The 25,281-nt window shown below is 45.1% G+C and overlaps 1 protein-coding gene across 1 annotated transcript in view; it reads left to right on the top strand.

Annotated features, from left to right (window-relative positions):
- LOC126297279 (WAS/WASL-interacting protein family member 3-like) overlaps nucleotides 1–25,281 on the top strand; it is a 193,699-nt gene that overhangs the window by 29,382 nt on the left and 139,036 nt on the right. Inside the window, exon 2 of the mRNA XM_049988100.1 lies at nucleotides 20,794–21,180. Within this exon, the coding sequence (XP_049844057.1) occupies nucleotides 20,794–21,180 (387 nt within the window). The remainder of the gene's footprint in view (nucleotides 1–20,793; nucleotides 21,181–25,281) is intronic.

Below are 25,281 nucleotides of genomic sequence, written 5' to 3'. Positions count from 1 at the left end.
ATTACTAGAAAACACTCTTTGTTTCTAGAGAAACAGAGAAAATGTAAACCATTAATTTCGTGGGACAACAAATATGTTTTTCAGCTATTGTAAGTTAGATGTAAATGTATCTTAATACTATAATAGACATATGTGACTATAAAGTAAAAATGAAAACATTAAAAACATAGTCGACTAACCTTACTTAAAGAGTATTCTGTTTCTTTCATTTGATTATCTCAGTGGTTGCTAACTTTCCACCATATTTCTCGTGACTGCCTCTTAATGAGGAATAAATTTGGTCACCTCCATTTGACAGTAACTGAATTCATGTGTAATTTGTTGAGAGACGTTCCGGGGTAGTAATTCTTTGCGTTTAGAGATATTTTTTGCTTTATACGGTGTGGCCAGCATTTATTTAGCATTTTAATGTTCAAACTTGATTACATTATCACAGATAATTACATACCGGCTTCAGCTTCCATCTAAATTACATAAAAATTAGAGAAGAACTCTGTTATTGACTGCTCAGTTAATTGGAAATGCAGCACCAAATTAATTTTCACGATTAATGACCAGATGCGTACCGAACGCCAGCATGTACTGGCTAATGGCAGCGAAGTGAGTTGCATACAACTACAAAACTGTTACACACGTTAACACCTCCCATACGCCTGCTTATAGCCGACTTTTATATCAGAAAATTGCTCTTCATTCTCTCCAGATTATTAAGGAATATGTTCGCATACCACAGTCAAATACAGTTTCTTCTTTTTTTCTTATGTTTACTCTTTTTTTGTATTTTTTACTCTGATTAAGCTATTCTCAAGGGCATTCTCTCGATAGTAGCATTTTTAGCCTGCTTTTCAAGAAACTGAAAGAAAATAAAAAGATATTTTGGCACATAAAAATATTCTATTTGAAATAGCAATTATATCTTGAACTGGAGTAATGAGAATGTGGTAGTCCTCTGCATAAACGAAAAGTTAATTCATTTTAAAAGTATTTGTCTAGGACAAAGCGTTGTTTTTTTTTCTACATTCGTTGCTTTCGAGATGTGAGTCATACGAATGTACGATATAGAATTTTGAATTCCAAAGAAAGCGAATTATAGAGATATTCTAGATGTAAAGTCGTAGAAGAACATTAGATTCATTAAACGGCTGAAGGTACACATGAAGAGGGTCTAGAACGCATTATTGGAAAACCTAATTTCTAGGTTACACACATCTTGTTGGCTAACGAAGGATCTATGTACCATTCAGAGAAAGTTTCCAGAACTGGAAGGTGATGACGGAATGTGTGTTTATGGAACATAACTACACCACCTTGAACTGCGGGTGATATTGCACTGTTTAAACCTAGAGCAAATGAATTGCTACAACTAATGGAAGAAATTAATAAAGCAAGTTTGAAAAGTGTACAACTAGTACATCGGAAAGAGAATAGTACCATTTAACGATAAAATCACAGAACTAGATGCTTGGATATTGTATGTAGTGCAGTTCAAATCAACCACTAGACAGAGAGGAGAAGAAATAAGCAGAAGATCAGAAATCGCCTTGATTACCTCCATTACCTAAAGAGAGTTTTCGAATCCACGAACCGGTATGTCTGAAACCGGTAGTTAACAGTGTGATTCATTGGTTATTGCTTCGTGGTAGCGACACAGTGATTCTGAAACGGAAAATCACTTGAAAACTTAGTGATCTGCCACCGAGAAATGAAGAGACGTATTTTGGAGGAAAAAAAAAACAGGAAAAACAACAAGAGGATGGGAGCTAGTGGACTGAAATAGAAGATTTAATTATCACTGACATGAAAACGAACTATTTACAGGCAGAACGTGTACGAGCTGAGTTGATGGTAGATGGATCAAGGTAGTCCTTTGCTGGATTTCTAGAGGTCAACTAGAGAAGTCAACTACAGTGGACAGAAAGTATGTAGAAGCTTGGGAAAACATAACGGGAGGATCCTGTCCAGCAATAGATGATGCGTGGCTGATGATACTGATCAAACAAATGTACATGTTATTTGATGACAGGAAGCTACAGCTACATAACCAGTCTGCAATTCACACTTAAGTGCCAGGTAGAGGATTCGTCGAACCACCTCCAGACAAGTTCTCTTCTGTTCCACTCTCGAATAGCGCACGCGAAAAACGAGCACTTCCGTCTTTCTGTGCGAACTCTGATTCCTCTTATTTTAATAGAACGATCATTACTCGCTATGTATTTGAGTCACAGCAAAATTTTTTTCATATTCGAATGAGAGAGCTGCCAATTGAAATTTCCTGAAAAGACCTCTCCTCAACGTAAAAGGCCTTTGTTAAAATGATTGCCACGTATCGTATCCGTGTCACACTCTGCAGTAATACAAAACGAGCAGCCCCTGTTTGAACTCTTTCGTGTCGTCCATCAGTCCCATCTAGTTTTGGATCAACATCTACATCTAATTCTACAGACACAGCCCGCAAGCCACAGTACGGTGCGTGGAGGAAGCTATCCTGTACCACAACTAGTCCTTTCCTTTCCTGTTCCACTCAGAGATAGAGTGAGGGGAAAACGACTATCTATATGCTTCCGTATTAGCCCTAATGTCTCGTATTTCATCTTCGTGGTCCCTACGCGAAATCTATCTTGGAGCAGTAGGATCGTTCGGCAGTCAGCTTGAAATCCAGGTTCTGTAAATTTTGTCAGTACTGCTCTTCGAACTGAATGTCTTTTTCCCTCCAGGGATTCCCTCTTGAGCTCCCGAAGCATGTCCGTAACGCATGTATTGCTGATCGAACCTACAGGTAACAAATCTAGCACCTCGTCTCTGAATTGTTTCCATGCCTTATTTCAATTCGACCTGGTGCGGATCCCAAACACTCGAGCTGTACCTAAGATTCAGTCGCACTAACGTCCCATATGCGGTCTCCTTGACAGATGAACTACACTTTCCTAAAATTCTCCCAATTAACCGAAGTCTACCAGACGCCTCCCCTACCACGATCCTCAAATGTTCGTTCCGTTTCATATCGCTTCGCAATTTTACGACCAGATATTTAAACGACGTGACTGTGTCAAGCGGTACACTACTACTGCTGTATCCGAACATTACGGGTTTCTTTTTCCTATTCATCCGCATTAATTTACATTTTTTTCTACATTAAGATCTAATTGCTATTCATTTCACCAACTAGAAATTTTGTCTAGGTCTAGTTGTTTCAATATATAGTCACTTATCTTCGACGCCTTCCTGTACACCACAGCATCATCAGCAAACAACCGCAAATTGCTGCCCACCGTGTCTGTCAGATCATTCGTGTGTATAGAAAACAGCTACGGTCCTATCGCACTACCCTGGGGCAAGCCTGACGTTACTGCTGTCTCCGATCAACACTCGTCATCGGGGACAACATAGTAGGTTCTACTACTTAAGAAGTCTTCGAGCCAGTCACATATCTGGGAGCCTATTCAGTATGCACGTATCTTCGTTAACTATGTGCGGTGGGGTACCGAGTGAAAGCTTTTCGGAAATCTGCCTGTTATCCTTCATCCATAGTTCGCATCATATCATGTGGGAAAAGAGCAAGCTGTGTTTCGCACGAGCGATGCTTTCCAATGCCGTGGTGATTCGTGGACATGAACTTTTCGGTCTCTAGGATTTTTTTATATACACTCCTGGAAATTGAAATAAGAACACCGTGAATTCATTGTCCCAGGAAGGGAAAACTTTATTGACACATTCCTGGGGTCAGATACATCACATGATCACACTGACAGAACCACAGGCACATAGACACAGGCAACAGAGCATGCACCATGTCGGCACTAGTACAGTGTATATCCACCTTTCGCAGCAATACAGGCTGCTATTCTCCTATGGAGACGATCGTAGAGATGCTGGATGTAGTCCTGTGGAACGGCTTGCCATGCCATTTCCACCTGGCGCCTCAGTTGGACCAGCGTTCGTGCTGGACGTGCAGACCGCGTGAGACGACGCTTCATCCAGTCCCAAACATGTTCAATGGGGGACAGATCCGGAGATCTTGCTGGCCAGGGTAGTTGACTTACACCTTCTAGAGCACGTTGGGTGGCACGGGATACATGTGGACGTGCATTGTCCTGTTGGAACAGCAAGTTCCCTTGCCGGTCTAGGAATGGTAGAACGATGGGTTCGATGACGGTTTGTTTGTACCGTGCACTATTCAGTGTACCCTCGACGATCACCAGAGGTTTACGGCCAGTGTATGAGATCGCTCCCCACACCATCATGCCGGGTGTTGTCCCTGTGTGCCTCGGTCGTATGCAGTCCTGATTGTGGCGCTCACCTGCACGGCGCCAAACACGCATACGACCATCATTGGCACCAAGGCAGAAGCGACTCCCATCCCTGAAGATGACACGTCTCCATTCGTCCCTCCATTCACGCCTGTTGCGACACCACTGGAGGCGGGCTGCACGATGTTGGGGCGTGAGCGGAAGACGGCCTAACGGTGTGCGGGACCATAGCCCAGCTTCATGGAGACGGTTGCGAATGGTCCTCACCGATACCCCAGGAGCAACAGTGTCCCTAATTTGCTGGGAAGTGGCGGTGCGGTCCCCTACGGCACTGCGTAGGATCCTACGGTCTTGGCGTGCATCCGTGCGTTGCTGCGGTCCGGTCCCAGGTCGACGGGCACGTGCACCTTCCGCCGACCACTGGCGACAACATCGATGTACTGTGGAGACCTCACGCCCCACGTGTTGAGCAATTCGGCGGTACGTCCACCCGGCCTCCCGCATGCCCACTATACGCCCTCGCTCAAAGTCCGTCAACTGCACATACGGTTCTCGTCCACGCTGTCGCGGCATGCTACCAGTGTTAAAGACTGCGATGGAGCTCCGTATGCCACGGCAAACTGGCTGACACTGACGGCGGCGATGCACAAATGCTGCGCAGCTAGCGCCATTCGACGGCTAACACCGCGGTTCCTGGTGTGTCCGCTGTGCCGTGCGTGTGATCATTGCTTGTACAGCCCTCTCGCAGTGTCCGGAGCAAGTATGATGGGTCTGACACACCGCTGTCAATGTGTTCTTTTTTCCATTTCCACGAGTGTATTTCAACTCTGAATATGCTCTAGAATTCCGAAACAACCGATGTTAAGGGGTTATTGGACTGTAATTTTGGTGCTCTGTTCTTTTATCCTTCTTATATACAACAATCATCTGCGCTTTTTCCAGTCGCTTGGCACTTTGCATTGATCGAGTAATTAGCGATAAATTCAAACTAAGTAAGGGGCTAACCAAGTAGCGTACCCTTTTCAAAACCAAATTACGATCCCATACGGTCTTAACTTATGGGACTTAACTGCTAAGGTCATCAGTCCGTAAGCTTACACACTACTTAACCTAAATTGTCCTAAGGACAAACACACACACCTATGCCCCAGGGAGAACTCGAAGCTCCACCGGGACCAGCCGCACAGCCCATGACTGCAGCGCCTTAGTAGTGGCAACCATTTATTCACAACCAATACAAAATAGTTACATGTTTGCACCTGTTACTGTCCTTCAGAGCAGTCACCAGCGTTGTGTAGAACCCGTTAGCAAAATTGATGGTGCGAATGGAGCGGTCTACTGCCTTTCGAACCTCTGGAACAGTTCTGAAGTGAATGCCACGAAGTGGCTCCTTTATCTTCGGAATCAAATCAAAGTCACAAGGACTTACGTCCGGGACGTATGGTGGATGGTACAGTACTTCCCAGTCCCATCAACCGAATAGAGCAGCCACAGCTTGCGCTGTATGCGCCCGCGCATTGTCGTGCAAAATGATGGGTGTGTTGCGCAGAAAGTGTCGCACGCGTCTTGAAGACCGTGGTGACACTTTCGTGCTGTACGACCTCTGGCACATTCTATCTTGATCTAACTTCGTTGTTCCTGTTTCGAAAACATAGTGGCACCGTTACGTTAGACGGCTCGCTCACAAGTGACTGTTTTTCCCTCGATAGCGCGCACGCCGGTGACATGGGACGGACGAGTCCATTTGCTCGGAGTAAGGTAGGCATGTCAACAACGTGTGCTATCAGCGACAATAGTAGATTCCACTGCTTGGTGTCTCCACAGCAGTGTTGCCACTATTTACGTTCCAAGCTACGTATATACGATTCTCCTGCGTGTATTATTTCTTAAACGCGGAATTTAAAACCAAAGCCCTCCTCCTTGCTGTCTTCTACCGCAAGCCAGACAAGTCAACGGGTGTCTTGATGACAGCCTTAGACTCGCTTAGCAATTTGACATAGGACCAGAATTTTTTCAGGTTCTCCGCCAGATCTTTAGCCAAAGTATGACGGTGTGTTAACACGCCATGGGGTACAAAAGGGTGGGATACCTTAAAGTGGTTGTCGTTTCGGACTGTTGCTTGACCGTACGCCCCGTCCACACAACGTACCTGGTAATCCCGCGGCGGTCGTATTATCCTGCTCCACACTGCTGTTGGCTTGCCTGAAATTATCCATCGAAATATGCAAGCGGATTCAGGGGAGCCACTCAGCCTTAAAACACAGCACTGTCCTATGTCTGGCATGAACATCTATAAACTCTAAGTCGTAAATGTTTATTACAATTAACAATCTTGATGATTATCTGTCCACAACATCACTCAGACGAGCGTACGCGTAACCGACACGACGCGGGTGATTGTTGATGATGCGGAAGCTGAATGATCGCACGAAAGCTCTTACGCTCGTCACACATACAGATATCTGGTATCAGTCCTCCTTGCCACTAGTAATGATATAACACTGTTCGTAAAGTTAATTTCTCATTTCTCAGTTCTCACTTCTACGAGCATGCGCGTAACCGTCGCGGCGCGGCTGATTGTTGATAATGCGGAAACGCGATGATCGAACGCACGTCCTCACGCTCGCTACAAGACACTGGCACTTGACTGCACTCTTTTATGGTAACTATCTTCTACTGGTTCACATCAGTTCATTCTGGGAGACCGAACACGGAGCGGATGATTGATGCTGTGCAACACGCACCGAGAGGGTACACAAATACGTTGTCGGCGGGACTGCTCATTTTTAATTACTTCTTGGTGCACTTTTCTCTGAATCATTTACTTATTGTATCACTTTACTGTAATACCACTTGTAGCAACACTTCAACTTCCATACTAACAATTCCTCTTACATGCAGAGCTACACACTACAGAACATAACAGCTCCGTGTCCTGCGCTCGACTCTTTAGACGCAGCTGCCCGCAAAGATACTCCACAACTAAACCAGCGACATGACAGTACACTTACAGGTGGTAGCTGTTGTTTACCTCGTGCTTAGATCTTTTCACAGACGCACGAATCTCTACTAATCTTTGCCTGTTGGCATTTGCGCGTTGTCCTTTGAACCGAGAGTGTAGCAGCCTTTGCTTCCTCAGCGTTTTTGAATTTCGTTATTAAACCTCGATGGGTCTTCTCCGTTCTTAATCCACTTGCTAGAGACATAAATGTCCAGAACGTGATTACAATCTGTTTAAACTTTGCCCGTAATTCCTCCATGTCCATCATTCTGCAACTAAATGATTGCAGTTCATTATCCCTTATTGCGCAGCAGTACTCTGGAAGAGGACCGACAAACATAGTGTAGGCAGTCTCTTTAGTAAATCTGTTGCATCTCCTAGGTGTTCCGCCAGCAAAAGGCAGTCCTTGGTTCCCCTTCACCACATTTTCTGTGTGATCGCTGCAACTTAAATTGTTTTAATTGTAATCCCAACGTTTGTAGTTGAATTGACAGCATTTATATTTGAATGGTTTATCGTGTACCCGAAATTTAACGGATTTCTTTTTGCAGTTATAAAGACGACATCACATTTTTCCTTATAGAGAAACAACTGCCAATTTTCACACCACACAAATGTTTTGCCTAAGTCATTTTGAAATTGGTTCTGATCTTCTGGCGACTTGATTAGACAGTACACGACAGTAACATCTGAAAACCACCTAAGAGGGATGCTGAGGTTGCCTCCTATATCGATTACATTGATAAATAACAGAAGAGGGCTCATAACACCTCCTTGGAGAAGGCCAGATGTCGCATCTGTTTCACTCGATCACTTCCAGTCAGTTATTGCGAACTGCTAGTTCTCTGACAGGAAATTATGAATCCAGTCGCATAAGTGAGGTGAGACTCCATAGGCACACAGTTCGATTAGTAGCCGCTTGGTGTGAAATAGTGTCAAAAGCCTTCTGGAAATTTAGAAATTTGTAATAAAACTGAGATCCCCTGTCGATAGAACTCATTACTCCGTGTGATTATAAAGAAGTTGCGTCTCAATAGAACAATATTTTTTGAATCCGTGCGGAATATTTGTCATCAGGTCGGTTTTTCCCAAGATAATACATAATGTTCAAACGCAATATATGTTCCAAAATCCTACTACTGTTAGCAATATGAGCCTGGTAATTCAGCGTATTACTCATATTTCGTTTTGAGTGTTGGTGTGACCTATGAAAGTAGACAGTCTTTAGGTATAGATATTCAATCGATCGAGTGATTGTATATGACTGTTAAGTATTAAGTTATTACATCACCATACTCTGAAAGAACACTAATCGGCATGCAGTTTAGACTGTGTAATCCCTGTGATAACAGTACTCGTTATAGCCTGTACTGTAGTACGTGAGCGGGATTCACCTTATGAGAAAGGATTTTCGCACAGATATCGACCGTGTGTATATGAATGGTGGCAAATCAGACTTACACCCACTCCGTAATAACAATGATCCGTCCAGGAAGTTCGAAATGGAATTACACGTCAGGATGGATCAAAAGTAAACCAGGAGATGCTACCAAAGTGACAATAATGCGGTCGCCAGCCTAATTAGGCATTAACTGAGATTCTTCCCTGCACAAGTTGGTATATATTCATGCAAAACAACAAGTTGTAACACTGCATAATATAGTAGAATTTTAGAACCAGAAAATCTATTGAACTGATAGTTTCACATTCCGTACTGATATGGAAAATCATGAATACATAACACTACACTATAATGTTTACTACAAAACTTTTACTGTCTATTAATCTGATTAAAATCGGCCATATGTTACCCTAGAAATTGTGCTTTCATGTCACACACAATATTTCAGTTTTGATAAAGACAAAACACTGATAAATTTTGACTTTTATATTAACTTTAACATTTACTGGTCAAACCAATTTAGAACACTTCAGAATTCAAATGAATGAGGGGGGGGGGCGGGGGAGGGCTGAAACTGTTATGATCGCTGTATTTAAAAAATGGTTACTGAATTTATTATCCATTCAAGATTTCCAGTATATAAGTTACTACTCTTTTCATCTTATTTACTGCTCTCGAAATAGTAAACTTCATTACTATATCAATACTAAAGTTATCTTTCGACTTCGTTAGACCTTCGCTATTCATTTACTGGTTCATTAACAAAACATTTCTTTAAACACCATTCTAATATAGCTAGTTCTGCAAACAATTATTATTAACACAATTTTTAATTTTCATTCCGGGACACTCGGATTGCTCAACTGTCTAGGTTCGTTGTGAGGATAGTTAAATGATGGAAAAGTTCTGGTAAAATTTAGGTTATTATTGCATCAAACAAAAACAGTTCACTCCCTGATCCATACGAATACAGTACTGAAAGTTTCAACCTGCTAGTATCGATGCGGTTGTTGGCGGAGGCAAGATGGCGAGGCACAGAGCACACATACAACCACAGCTATGGCTCTTGACGTATCAGCACTTTAATTTTTCTTATAGTCGCAATTCTTTTCTATTCAGTGCCTATGGAATTTTGTCATGCTGTGTGGGCGTTGTAACGGCATACCCGAGGCTCAGTGAAGCTATGTCTTCCAGGAGAGCCTCCTCGTTCCAGAAGGTGTTGCTCAAACCAGAGCCAAACTCCAACTACTACTGAGCCCGTTGTGCCGTGCAGTGCCCGCGTGCATTTTGCCGCGCTCGCCTGCCTCCACCTTTTACAGCTCACTGACAGACCGGGTATTCACCCGATGTTTTGCATTCTACATATCCTAACACACTGCCTACATATGGACCACATGCACAGTTACAATTTTAAACTTCTTACGACAGTTTCAACATTTGTTACATTTCAATTCTATTACAATATTACTTGACATATGACATAAACATAATATTCACATTGAAACTTATTTACAGTTTTCTTAACATAATGGCATGAAACAAAAAAGAAATGAAATCAGAACATCAATTACACTAGTTTATCGTAAAATCAGATGAAAAGAATTACTTATAAGCACAATGGTACAGAGTCGTTGTTGTTACAACTGGAAGATTTGGGTTTGTTAAGTGGTTTAAACTGCGCTAAGCATATATACTTACTTCTAAGTTACTCTTGTTGACAGTTATTCTTAATTCTAATTCCGGAATATTTACTTCGTCTCTTTTGGTGAAGAAATTTTGGAAAACCTTGTTTAGCGATCGTGCTTCAGAGGCAGTGCAAACGGTATCATTACTACTGCTACTGCGCAGTAAAGGTAGTGGTTGTGCCTTGCCACTCGCGGTCATTTCATTCCCCCAGAATCTCTTTGGAGTTTCTGCCAAGTTTAGGGACAGAATTTCGTCACGGCAATCATCAAAATCATTAAGACAGAAAGGAATTATAGACACTGGCTGCAAGCGGACATTGATTGAAATCAATGGGAAGAGTTGAAAATTTGTGCAAGATACGCGGGTCTCCTGCTTGCTAGGCATATGTTCTGACTACTGAGCCACCCGGACACACAGGTCAGTGCAACTGCACGGTGTACACTGACACGAGTCCCGTCGGACCCAAATTCTCAGCCGACCGGGGTGGCCGAGCGGTTCTAGACGGTACAGTCTGGAACCGCGCGACCTCTACGGTCGCAGGTTCGAATCCTGCCTCGGGCATGGATGTGTGTGGTACCCTTAGGTTAGTTGTAGATCTACGTTCTAGGGGACTGATCACTTCAGAAGTTAAGTCCCATAGTGCTCAGAGATTTTTGAACCATTTTGAACCAAATTCTCAACTTACCCGCAACCCGCAAATGTGGTGCCCCTTTCCCAGTATCTTTTTTACTCGAGGCGTTTTGCCGACTCCAGTAAGGGTTCTAGACTGGTATGCATCTTCACTAAAGAGATCATTGGCAGTTTCACCTTCATTATACATAACGCCTTGAACTACTAGGGATAGGACTTTCATATTGGCTCGAATGGCTCTGAGCACTATGGGACTTAACTTCTGAGATCATCAGTCCCCTGTTACTTAGAACTACTTAAACCTAACTAACCTAAGGACATCACACACATCCATGCCCGAGGCAGGATTCGAACCTGCGACCGTAGCAGTCGCGCGGTTTTGGACGAAGGGCCTAGAACCGCTCGATCAGAGCGGCCGGCTGACCATCATATTCACAGGACATGTAAATTAGTGTGTTTTCTAGAAATGATAAGCACGTCGATGCAGCATGTGTCCTGTTGCCATGGTCCGCCGTTGAGCCTGATAACTTGTTTCGTACGTGACGGCATCGACTCGTATAAGGCACGAATGGCGTACTGTGGTGTAGTCATCCACGCCGTGTTCACCATCTGTGGTGGTTGGCACTGGATCGCAGCGCTGCACCCGTCGCTTCAGCATATCCCACACATTTTCGATTGGCGGCGAGAGTGGTGATCTGGCGCGTCAGGGCGAAAGGCTGACGTCATGTGACACCAAGAAAGCACGTGTTCGGGCATCAACATGTGGTCGTGCATTCTCTTGCTAAAAACCGGCGCCTGTGGTATTATGCATAAAGGGTATGGCTACAGGTTACAAAATGTCATTCGCATAGGCTACGCTGGTCATAGTGCCCCGGTCACGCGCCAAGTTCGATTTGCGGCTGTAACCAATGCACATCACACCATAAGACCTTGAGTTGCCGCTCTCTGTCTCGCGCTAATGCAGACACTGTGATGCCACTCCCCCTGTCTGTGCGAGCCAAAATGCCACCATCATTTTCATATAAAAAGAACCTAGATTCATCCAAAAACAGTATCTGATGCCACTGCTGTCCTCAGCGACGTCGTTTCATACACCATTGCCGTCTAGCATGTTTCTGCACACTTGTCAAAGATAGGTGGAGAAGTGGTCGACGCGCACGTAACCCACGCCTTGATAAACGGCGACGGATTTTCACCCTGAAAGGAGTCCACTGGGACACACTTGTATGTGGCAGCCGAATATGACAATAATATTAATGTAAATTAAAATGAAAATATTGTACTACAAACGATGTATGTCTCTGATAGGTTTTATAAAGCGGATCGCTGACTGTGCACGACCACAGAGCCAAAGATACTGCTTCTCGTCTGAGATTGTAGTGTTAGAGCAAGAGAGCGTTGGGCGCACGGTTGTAGTCAGCTGTCTGTGAGTTAAAGAGGATGGGGTAGGCAGTTTTTGTGGTGTACTCTGTGAAGCCACCAAGCGTTAGAGTAATGTAGGAATTACGGAAACATAGAAGCAGAAGTCTTCGTGCAAGCAAGGTAAAAGTGTTAAATAATTATTTTTACTATCAAAAACGGTCTTGATCACAATTTATTTATTACGGTGACCGGTTTAGACCACTAATGTGGTCAACTTCAGATCAATGAGTAAGAACCTCCTTCTGGTGGTAAATCTTGTAGTGATTCTCCACCAGAAGGAGGTTCTTACTCATTGATCTGAAGATGACCACAGTAGTGGTCGAAACCGGTCACCGTAATAAATAAATTGTGATCAAGACCGGTTTTGATAGTAAATATTTGTAACACATTGATCACTGTTCACTCCCACGATGTATTCAAAAGTAATTAAATAATTCTGATTTTTGTTTTGCCAGAGCGTTAGTATCGATAATTAATTGATAATTTGCAATTTTTGAGTAACCTCAGAAAGTACGTAAACTGATTTGATAAAAAGGCTAGTTAGATATCTCATTTTTGTCATGTTTCTAAGATTTCGTAACAGAGCTATAGGTAGAATGAGATTTTCACTCTGCAGCGGAGTGTGCGCTGACATGAAACTTCCTGGCAGATTAAAACTGTGTGTCGAACCGAGACTCGAGTCTCGGTCGGGTACACAGTTTTAATCTGCCAGGAAATTTCAGAGCTATAGGTAATTTGATAAGTTGCATTTATGCTGGTTTAGTGAGGTTGGATAATACATGCAGTATAAATCTCATTGTTCCTCAATCAATTAGTAAATATGATGCATTTTTCTGGCCAATTTAACTTCAATTCTCAAATGTTTTTGAAAAGCCAAAACTAATTTGGAATATAATTTTACTAAAAAAATTAGTGTTAGCTGTTGACCACAATCACTACCGCCTCCCTGACCAGGTCATATGTTTTTCAAAGAAGTTGGAATTTTCTTAAATGGTTTCATTTATCAGCCAAAATAATTTCATGTGCATTTCAAAGTATTATGGCCAGCATTGCACACTGCTGAGCCTGTAGTTAGCAATTTTTTTTCCATGAGAAACCACAATATATCGCGTTCTACCGTTACTGCTTGAGGGGTAAGACAATATAAATATTTGTATGCAGTCGCTATCATCCAGTGTATCACAAAACATTATTTAATTAAAGAACATTACTACCCCTGATAGTGCATGATGAGTTCCACTGTTCCACTGTTACGCCAGGGCTGAGGAGGACGCACCTCTGTCCTGCAATTCCAAAGGGATGACATGGCGACCTTCCGGGGGGATGGTCTGGGTGTTGTGACCTGACCCCTATCGTCCTGTTCTGTGACCTTCCGTGAACCATTCTGCACACACCCGTTTCACTGTGGAAACACTTCATGCCACACGAGCAGCAATTTCCCGCATAGATACATCACATTCTCATGTATCACTTCAAATTCACTGATTTAACTGTACGGCTAGCGCATACATACGCGAGGCATCCTGTACGTCAGGTCAAATCACACTGACTCATTACCTTCGGTTTATAGCGACAACGGGAGCCTCAGGCAACATTTTATCGGTAGGTACATCTACATCTACATTTATACTCCGCAAGCCACCCAACGGTGCGTGGCGAAGGGCACTTTACGTGCCACTGTCATTACCTCCCTTTCCTGTTCCAGTCGCGGATGGTTCGCGGGAAGAATGACTGTCTGAAAGCCTCCGTGCGCGCTCGAATCTCTCTAATTTTACATTCGTGATCTCCTCGGGAGGTATAAGTAGGGGGAAGCAATATATTCGATACCTCATCCAGAAACGCACCCTCTCGAAACCTGGCGAGCAAGCTACACCGCGATGCAGAGCGCCTCTCTTGCAGAGTCTGCCACTTGAGTTTGCTAAACATCTCCGTAACGCTATCGCGGTTACCAAATAACCCTGTGACGAAACGCGCCGCTCTTCTGTGGATCTTCTCTATCACCTCCGTCAACCCGATCTGGTACGGATCCCACACTGATGAGCAATACTCAAGTATAGGTCGAACGAGTGTTTTGTAAGCCACCTCCTTTGTTGATGGACTACATTTTCTAAGGACTCTCCCAATGAATCTCAACCTGGTACCCGCCTTACCAACAATTAATTTTATATGATTATTCCACTTCAAATCGTTCCGCACGCATACTCCCAGATATTTTACAGAACTAACTGCTACCAGTGTTTGTTCCGCTATCATGTAATCATACGATAAAGGATCCTTCTTTCTATGTATTCGCAATACATTACATGTGTCTATGTTAAGGGTCAGTTGCCACTCCCTGCACCAAGTGCCTATCCGCTGCAGATCTTCTTGGATTTCGCTACAATTTTCTAATGCTGCAACTTCTCTGTATACTACAGCATCATCCGCGAAAAGCCGCATGGAACTTCCGACACTATCTAATAGGTCATTTATATATATTGTGAAAAGCAATGGTCCCATAACACTCCCCTGGAGCACTCAGAGGTTACTTTAACGGCTGTAGACGTCTCTCCATTGATAACAACATGCTGTGTTCTGGTTGCTAAAAACTCTTCAATCCAGCCACACAGCTGGTCTGATATTCCGTAGGCTCTTACTTTGTTTATCAGGCGACAGTGCGGAACTGTATCGAACGGCTTCCGGAAGTCAAGGAAAATAGCATCTACCTGGGAGCCTGTATCTAATATTTTCTGGGTCTCGTGAACAAATAAAGCGAGTTGGGTCTCACACGATCTCTGTTTCCGGAATCCATGCTGATCCCTACAGAGTAGATTCCGGGTTTCCAAAAACGACATGATACTCGAGCAAAAAACATGTTCTAAAATTCTACAACAGTAGTGTTGTGACGCGATATTGATCTTGAACCCGCGGGCCGACATGCTTCAAATGCTAATCATTTCTGCAGAATGTACTAACCTACATGTCCTATAAATATGAACGTCCCATCTCTAGTCGTTCAGTGTGTTCTGTTTCATTTTTTTTTCTGAACGTGGGTGTTTACATATGACGCGTCGGCCAGTAGACTCTTCAGTGCAGATACACACCAGCCGCGAACTCTTACGGGAATAGACATAAAGGCAGCGAGTAATGAGGAGATGTCACGACAACAGCAATAGCAAATTTCCAATGACATTTGAAAGACCAGTTCAACATATGAAAACGACCAAAACATTATCAGCAGTTGCTTAATAGCTTAAACATGATTCTGCGTATCAGGGATCCGACAGTTTGCTGATGGGATTGTGGATAGATGTAGCTTTAGGTCAGGCAGTAGTAGCCGACCGAGACACACGCAGGAAACAGGGAAGTAACCGCTTTTGAGACCTTTACGAATTCCTAACCACGAGCGAACTTTATTGTATCATCTGTGTACTTTAACAGTTTAGTTTCTCGAGTTTCCGCGTGTAAATTTGATATCTAATAGCCACTGTTCTCGCGTTTTCGTTTGAGTCGGAAAGCAAACCGATTCATGGCAGGATCAAATTATTTAGTTTCACCTGAGTGCTTCCTTAGTTACCTTTATTAATATCTACGTATTATTAGACACAGTTCTGCGTTTTAGTCAGAGTCTACAGCATAGTTGCGCAGCACATGCCGATAGTCCGTTGATCTGTATAGTTGAGTTACCCATGGTTGTGGGCCGGCCGTGGGGACCCAACGGATGTCTAGCACGTCCGAGACCTCCGATCGGCCCTCACCGGTGGCAAACCCGGTTACTGCTCGCACTGAGACTGACCTCTCACCTTAGGTCGAGTGGGAGGTCGCCCTGGGACGAAGCAGATGGCGAAAGACTAACATGTGGCCGCACGTAAGGCCTCCCTGGTTTGTCTCACAACTAAGTTCCAGGTGCTGTCTGTTGCAGACACTGTCACTGAGCCAGATGCTGTCGCCTGTCCTGTTTCAGGGAAAACCACTCAACCTTCAAGATCCGGGCAATCCCAGAGAGTGGGATTATTTGTAGTTGGGAGCTCCAACGTTGGGCGTGTTATGGGGGCCCTTAGGCACTTAGATAATAAGAAGGGTAAGAAAATCTAGGTGTACTCCGTGTGCATACCGCGTGGAGTCATTCCAGATGTGTGAAGTGTCCTCCCGGATGCACAGGGTGCAGGAGGTTGCCCACGTTGGACCAATGATGTTTGTCACTGTGGATCAGAAGAAATTCTCTCCGGTTTCGAGCGGCTAACAGAAGTGGTAAAGGCTGTGAGTCTTGCTTGCAAGATGAAAACGGAGCTGACCATTTGCAGCATAGTCAACAGGACCGATTGCGGACTTCTGGTACAGAGCCGAGTGGATGGTCTAAATCAGAGGCTCAGTCGGTTCAGAAACCATGTAGGCTGCAGATTCCTCGACTTGCACCAAATTGTGGTTGAGTTTCGGGTTCCGCTGAATACACTCCTGGAAATTGAAATAAGAACACCGTGAATTCATTGTACCAGGAACGGGAAACTTTATTGACACATTCTGGGGTCAGATACATCACAAGATCACACTGACAGAACCACAGGCACATAGACACAGGCAACAGAGCATGCACAATGTCGGCACTAGTACAGTGTATATCCACCTTTCGCAGCAATGCTGGCTGCTATTCTCCCATGGAGACGATCGTAGAGATGCTGGATGTAGTCCTGTGGAACGGCTTGCCATGCCATTTCCACCTGGCGCCTCAGTTGGACCAGTGTTCGTGCTGGACGTGCAGACCGCGTGAGACGACGCTTCATCCAGTACCAAACATGCTCAATGGGGGACAGATCCGGAGATCTTGCTGGCCAGGGTAGTTGACTTACACCTTCTAGAGCACGTTGGGTGGCACGGGATACATGCGGACGTGCATTGTCCTGTTGGAACAGCAAGTTCCCTTGCCGGTCTAGGAATGGTAGAACGATGGGTTCGATGACGGTTTAGATGTACCGTGCACTATTCAGTGTCCCCTCGACGATCACCAGAGGTGTACGGCCAGTGTAGGAGATCGCTCCCCACACCATGATGCCGGGTGTTGGCCCTGTGTGCCTCGGTCGTATGCAGTCCTGATTGTGGCGCTCACCTGCACGGCGCCAAACACGCATACGACCATCATTGGCACCAAGGCAGAAGCGAGTTTCATCGCTGAAGACGACACGTCTCCGTTCGTCCCTCCATTCACGCCTGTCGCGACACCACTGGAGGTGGGCTGCACGATGTTGGGGCTTGAGCGGAAGACGGCCTAACGGTGTGCGGGACCGTAGCCCAGCTTCATGGAGACGGTTGCGAATGGCCCTCGCCGATACCCCAGGAGCAACAGTGTCCCTAATTTGCTGGGAAGTGGCGGTGCGGTCCCCTACGGCACTGCTTAGGATCCTACGGTCTCGGCGTGCATCCGTGCGTCGCTGCGGTCCGGTCCCAGGTCGACGGGCACGTGCACCTTCCGCCGACCACTGGCGACAACATCGATGTACTGTGGAGACCTCACGCCCCACGTGTTGAGCAATTCGGCGGGAGGCCGTCCCGCATGCCCACTATACGCCCTCGCTCAAAGTCCGTCAACTGCACATACGGTTCACGTCCACGCTGTCGCGGCATGCTGCCAGTGTTAAAGACAGCGATGGAGCTCCGTATGCCACGGCAAACTGGCTGACACTAACGGCGGCGGTGCACAAATGCTGCGCAGCTAGCGCCATTCGACGGCCAACACCGCGGTTCTTGGTGTGTCCGCTGTGTCGTGCGTGTGATCATTGCTTGTACAGCCCTCTTGCAGTGTCCGGAGCAAGTATGATGGGTCTGACACACCGGTGTCAATGTGTTCTTTTTTCCATTTCCAGGAGTGTACTTTGCATCAGCGCTAGTGATCATGCAGACAGTGTTGCCGCACTACGCGATGATTTTGCTGAACTCTTTTCTGATGGCCTTGGTTGCGCCCCAGACTTTGCAGCGCATGTTGTAGTTAAGTAGAATGCCATGCCTATTTTCCGGCGCTCACGCCCGGTACCGCACGCACTGCGTGACGCCGTAGCTGCTTAACTTACGCATTTGCAAGACAGTGGTGTCAGTGAACCTGTTTCTGCTTCGCCGTGGGCTTCGCCTATAGAGCTTGTGAAAAAACCAAACGGTCGTCTCCGAATTTGTGCTGACTTTGTCTACAGTATATCAAGGACAGTGTTCGTTACGTTTCTCTTACCGCGTCCTAAAGACATTTTTGATAAGCTTGGTGCGGGAAAATTCTTTTTCACGATTGGCTTGCGGGACACATACTTCCAGATTTCACTCTACGAACAGTTGCAGCGCTATTTTGTGATAAACACCCACCTTGGCTTCCTAAAGTTTCGCCGCCTTCCTTTCGGTTGTGCTTCAGCTCCCGCTATTTTTCAGTCTTACTTTCAGCAGTTGTGTGCCATTGTCCCTGGTTGTTCCAATTATCTGGACGACATAGTTGTATCAAATCTAACCCCTGACGAACATTCACAGAATTTGCGTGCCTTATTTACTGTACTTTTACAGGCTGGACTATAGTGTAACAGATAACTGCAAATTTTTTCAAACTGAGATTTCAGTATTTAGGACATATGATTAACGGACACGGAATCCACCCTCGCCGTCACATCTCAATGCAATTAGACTTGCCAGCACCCAGGAACTGGAAAGAATTTCAGTTTGTGTTGGCCAAAATTACATACTATATTCGGTTTATACCAAATGCAGCGCAGATTGCAGCGCCTTTGCATCGCCTTCGGCGTAATAACGTTCCTTTTATTTGGTCTTCGGAATGTGACGCTGCTTTCCTCAAGCTGAAATCTGCTTTGTTGAGTGATCGCTGTTTGATTCCTTTCGATCACTCCAAACCAGTTGTTTTGGCCATCGATGCATCTTCTCACGGCATCGGAGCGGTTCTCTCGCACCGCATTAACTCTGTCGATCGCCCGATCACTTTTTCGTCTAAGTTGCTCAATTCTGCCCAAAACAACTATTCTCAAATCGAGAAAGAAGCTTTAGCTACTGTGTATGGAGTGACTAAGTTTAGTGATTTTATTTGTACGGTCGCAAGTTCTATTTGGTAACCATAAACCTTTGACATCGTTGTTCCACCCGTCAAAGCCAGTTCCGGCCCGTACTTCACAAAAGTTGCAATGTTGGTCGTTGTTTTTTGTCTAAAGAGAATTACGAAACCTTGTTTCGGCCTACGGGCCAGCCTGGCAATGCTGATGCTTTGTCTCGTCTGCCTATCGGTCCTGACGAAGTGTTCAGCTCTCCCGAATTGTCTTGGATGTTTATTGATTCGCAAGATAAGGCATTAGCTGATGGTTTTCCGGTGGATTTTCGTCGCCTTTCTTCGGCGACAGCCGCCATCGCTTCTTTGCAGATTCTTCGTACTCAATGGCCTCAATCTGCTACGCAGATTCGTGATTCACTTTTTCGACGTTACTTTGCACAATGTCACAACTTGTCTGTACACCACGGTATTATCTTGTTACGGACTGACAATGATCAGTGTCGTGTGGCTGTACCCCGTTCGTTGCAGTCGGAAATCCTCCGATTTCTGCACGCTGGTCATTGGGGTATCGTGCGGATGAAGCAATTAGCGCATCGTCACTGCACGTGGGTCGGCATTGATAAGCATATCGAGAATTTGCTTGCTAATTGTCGCTCTTGCCCGGAGCATCAATCTGCTCGCAGCCAGCACTGCTGTTCGTGGCTGACCCCTCCTGCACCTTGGCAGCGAGTTCATATTGATTTTGCGGGCTCTTTCTAGGACACTCGCTGGTTGGTAGTTATGTGCGCGTACAGCAACTTTTCTTTTGTTGTACCTATGTCTTCTACCACATCTGCCAGTACTATTCGTGCTTGGACGTCTATTTTTTTGCATTTACGGCATTCCTGAAGTTATTGTTTCCATCAATGTCCCCCAATTCGTGACCTCAGTTTGACACGTTCTGTGCTGCTAATAGCATTCACCATGTGACCTCAGCCCCATTCCACCCCCAGTGGAACGGCGACGCTGAACGCTTTGTGTGTACGTTTAAGTCGCAGATGAGCAAGTTGCGCGCCACACACTCTAGCAAGTGCGCGCTCTGGATCTTCCTTGCTTCATATCACACCCAGCACCCATTGCCCAGCGGAATTACTACATGGCCGCGCCCATCGGTCGCTCCTGCAGCTATTTCACCCACCGCCGCTCGCTGCCGCTGCTTCGCCTGGTTCTGGCTTGATGCCATATGATTTGATGTTCTATCGCGTTTTCTCTGGCAAGCAGCGCCGGGAGCAGGGGACCGTTCTTCGGCAGCTTGGCCGCGCCTTATTTGTCATTTCTGCTCCCTCCGGCACTGTCAACGGACACCGGAACCAGATCCGTTTGTGCCGTCCTCGATACTCTGCCGCTGGTTGTTTTCCGGCAGAATTGGAGGCTTCGCGGCTTCCGTCGGCTCAGCCCGTAACTCCGACGGCGCCTCCGCCGCTTTGCCGTCGTCGCCACTGCTGGTCCAGTCACCTGCACCAGACGGGAGCCTCTCACCGCCGCCGCCGCCGCCGCCGCCGCCGCCACCGTGTTCCTCCGCGGTGCCGGAACCGATGGACGCTGAGGCTGCCTATCACGCCGCCGCCGTCGCCCACCCAGTGGCACTGCGCGGCCCGGCCAGGTTTCCCACGGCGCGCTTTCCTCGCCCCCTCGCAAGCAATTCGGGGTCGCGGGTGGACAGCGCGCCCCAGCTCTTCCGCTGTCTGTGCCCTCAGCTGCGCCACCCCTGGATCCCTCCTCCGGCCGTCGGAAGCCATACTCAACGACGGTGCGTCATTTCTCGGGGGAGGAATCGAAAGCCACGATGCCACGGCGTAAATAAAAGTTCTTAAGTTGGTACTACGAGGGTCGGTCAAAAAGTAATGCCTCCCATTTTTTTCTACTTAAAAAAATTAAGTTAAGTGAAAAATTTGAATTTGGCGCCATTCCTCAAACCTTCTTCTGCAATCGATGTTCGATGTTCGTTTGAGACAGCGTTGTGTGATTGAATTCTTGAATGCAGAAGGTGAAACGCCCATACGCATTCATGAAAGACTGAAGAAGGTGTATGGTGTTGTGACAATGGATGTCAGCACTGTTAGACGATGGGTTCGTCGTTGTAAGGAAGCTGAAGGGCAAACACCGTTGACTGACGAAAAGCGGAGCGGCAGGCCGGTGAGTGCAGTGACTCCACACAACATTCAGCAAGTTAATGACATCATTCGTGGTGACCGTCGGGTGACTGCAGATGAAGTGTGTCGCATTATTTCTCTTAGTAAAGGCAGTGTGATCACGATTATTAAACAATTGGGGTACTCAAAAGTTTGTGCACGGTGGGTTCCAAGAATGTTAACCGATCAGAATAAAGAGGCAAGGAAAACAATAGCCTCCCAACACTTGCAGCGCTTCCGTTTGGAGGGAGATGAGTTTCTGAAAAAAATTGTGACCGGGGAAGAAACATGGGTGCATTTTTTTGAACCCGAATCAAAGAGGCAGTCAATGGAGTGGCGTCACACAAGCTCGCCGAGGAAGAAAAAATTCAAAACTGTGCGATCGGCAGGGAAAGTTATGGCAACAGTTTTCTGGGATACAGAGGGTGTGATTCTGGTTGATTTTTTGGAGCAGGGATGCACAATAAATTCTGTTCAATACGTCACAACCCTCAAAAAACTTAAAGCACGTCTTCAGCGAGTTCGCCCAACAAAATCAATGGCAGATGTTCTTCTTTTGCATGACAATGCAAGACCACACACCAGTCGTCACACCTCTGACGAGATTGTCAAAATTGGATGGGAAGTTTTGCCTCATCCCCCATACAGCCCTGACCTGGCACCATCAGACTTCCATCTGTTCGGGCCACTAAAAGAAGCTCATCGTGGGATTGATTTTGAAGATGAGGAGGCCGTCAAAACATCCGTCCGTCAATGGCTTAGGAAGCAGAGCTGTGATTTTTACCGTGCTGGGATACATGCCCTTGTTCAAAGATGGACCAAAACTGTAGAGATGGGCGGAGATTACATTGAAAAATGACAAAATGATCCTCAATGTTGTGGTTTTCAACCTATGTAATTGCATTTAAATTTCCTGACAATTAAACGTAGAAAAAAAAATAGGAGGCATTACTTTTTGACTGACCCTCGTACGACAGACACCGACGACAGCGCACTCTAGCCGGAGCGGGAGAGCTCTACAAGCTCCGCTCTCATCAAGAGCAGACGGCGTGGAAACATCACTTCAACCTGACAGGGTGTTGATTTGATATAGAGACTATGTACTACTTACGACTGGAATACGGTTTTGCATCTACGGGCTCTTCAGTTGTAAAGTTACGTATGTCATTGACTAATAATTAAATGTACTTTACAGTTACGAAGCTGTACCGAGAATCTTACCTCACCTGCTCCTGATCATTTCCTACATTCGGCCTACCCATTCAGTGTACAGGAGCAGACCCACGCGCCGCCTTCCAGGCGGCATACAAAAGATACTTTCCTGTGAGTTATTATGGGCAGAAGTCATTGTTGACAACCGGAATAAAATAATAATTGGATCCTTTCACTTTGTCTCTAAACCTGGCAGAAAATCCAAAGATTCTGGTCGTATGTGAAGTATGTTAGCGGCAAGAAACAATGAATGCCTTCTCTGCACGATAGCAATGGAGATGCTATCGAAGACTGTGCTGCCAAAGCAGAGTTACTAACCACAGCCTTCCGAAATGCCTTCACAAAAGACGAGGAAGTAAATATCCTAGGAGTAATAAAGCAACTTAAATCAGTTAATAAAAGCAAGTCTTCTGGTCCAGACTGTATACCAATTAGGTTCCTTTCGGAGTGTGCTTATGCATTTTCCATACTTAACAATCACATACAACCGTTCGCTCGACGAAAGATCCGTACCCAAAGACTGGAAAGTTGCACGGCTCACACCAATATTACAGAAAGGTAGGAGTAATCCACTAAATTACAGGCGCATATCGTTAACGTCGATATGAAGCAGGATTTTGGAGCATATATTGTGTTCGAACATTATGAAAAACCTCGAAGAAAACTGTCTATTGACACACAGCCAACATGGGTTTAGAAAACATCGTTCCTCTGAAACACAACTAGCTCTTTATTCGCATGAAGCGCTGAGTGCTATTGGCAACGGATTTCAGATCGATTCCGTATTTCTGGATTTCCGGAAGGCTTTTGACACGGTACCACCCAAGCGTCTGGTACTGAAATTTGGTGCTTATGGAATATCGTCTGTTATGTGAGTGGATCTGTGATTTCTGCCATCTGGAAACATCAAACACGAAGGGATGCAGTTGGTTCGCAGCTGTCAGCATGTCTTTGATTACTACTACAGGTCCCATAGATGAGCAGGAGAATGTCTTCCATGGCGTAATACTGCTCCCATTGAAGCGAAACAAGCGCTGTATCGTGTGTGAGATACACAGGCAAGCGCGTGTGCCGGGACTCACCCTAGTTCACTGCTAGTCACTTTAACGAGTCTGCGCCTAGCGCAAAAGTATTGCGCCCCAATTAAATATAAAATTAAGCAATTTATTTTTCAAACTTCCTCAACAAATGCTTTAATGTAATAACGTTTTAAAATTCAAGGCTTAAAGTAATTAAATCAATAGTTTTCATAAAAATACGGTTTTAAGGAAAAAATAAGTGGCACTAAATAATAAAGCTAGAAATCCAGAATTTGGTGATAATATGCCAATGAATTTCAAAACTAAATGGTACAAGTTTCAACATAACAGAATAAAAATTATAGTCACAATCCACGTTTTTAAGAAAAGTTGAAGGTGCTAAATATTAGAAATGTAAAAATTTGGATGATGCTTCAGCCCAACCTAAAAATAGCTGAGACCACGTTAAGCTCCCTCTAACAATTTTCGAGTAATTTAATGAAAAGCAAATTCGTAACTAAAACATACCCATTTGTAGTAGATTAAATACCTGTAACTTTAAGGACAACAAATTTTGGTTACAGCACATTATGAAAACCTACCAAATAATAGACCTATAATCAATTTCAGAATCCTAGTATTAATAACCTTTGCAAGGTCTTTCAATGTTATAGTTCAGAGGTAACGATCTACCGTCAGTTCCACTCTACAAATTCTGGAAGGCAAAGTTTTTATTCAAGCGAGCTGAAACTTTTTCTGTGATTTCAACCAACTTACCTAAATGCATGTAAAAATTAAGATGATTCTAAATTAGTTAATAACTTTGTTATTAAAGATGTGTCAGAGGAAGCGTTCGTTCAGGGACTGCTGCCGTGTGCATAAGACACATGACAGCAAATGTTCCCTTGGCCGTCCGCTGCAGCACATATATAAAGCCCGAGAGGCAGGAGGAAGGATCACTTCACACTCAGCCACTGTAAGATCGGTATATGTTAAACGCCGGATTGCGCTCTGTCTCGGATCACATCAGAGACACTGTAATAACTGACAGTGAACTCGCTTAGATTTTTTCGAAAGTTACTCTTAGTGTGCCGTCCGTGAATAATTAGAAATCCGCCTGGCAAGTGGTGACTATAATTTCTACTTCCGTGGCGACCATTTAATTCGAACATTTAACAGGTTTCTAGTAGTCAGGGCGAAAGACAATTTGGCAGGAACCTATCGTAGAGATCGCCTCTGAACTGATAATAGTACTGTTTAGACCAGAGACTTTCAAATTGTTGTGAGTGAGATACTTTACTAAATATATGTATGAACTAGAACTTTATTCTTCATTTATAATCATAGTAATGATCCCGCGCTGACTGGGGTGGCCGAGCGGTTCTAGGCACTACAGTCTGGAAGAGCGCGATCGCTACGGTCGCAGGTTCGAATCCTGCCTCGGGCATGGATGTGTGTGATGTCCTTAGGTTAGTTAGGTTTAAGTAG

This window comes from Schistocerca gregaria, chromosome 1 (genome assembly GCF_023897955.1).
Source record: "Schistocerca gregaria isolate iqSchGreg1 chromosome 1, iqSchGreg1.2, whole genome shotgun sequence".
NCBI classification, from domain to species: domain Eukaryota; kingdom Metazoa; phylum Arthropoda; class Insecta; order Orthoptera; family Acrididae; genus Schistocerca; species Schistocerca gregaria.
This window is presented reverse-complemented; position numbering and strand designations above follow the sequence as displayed.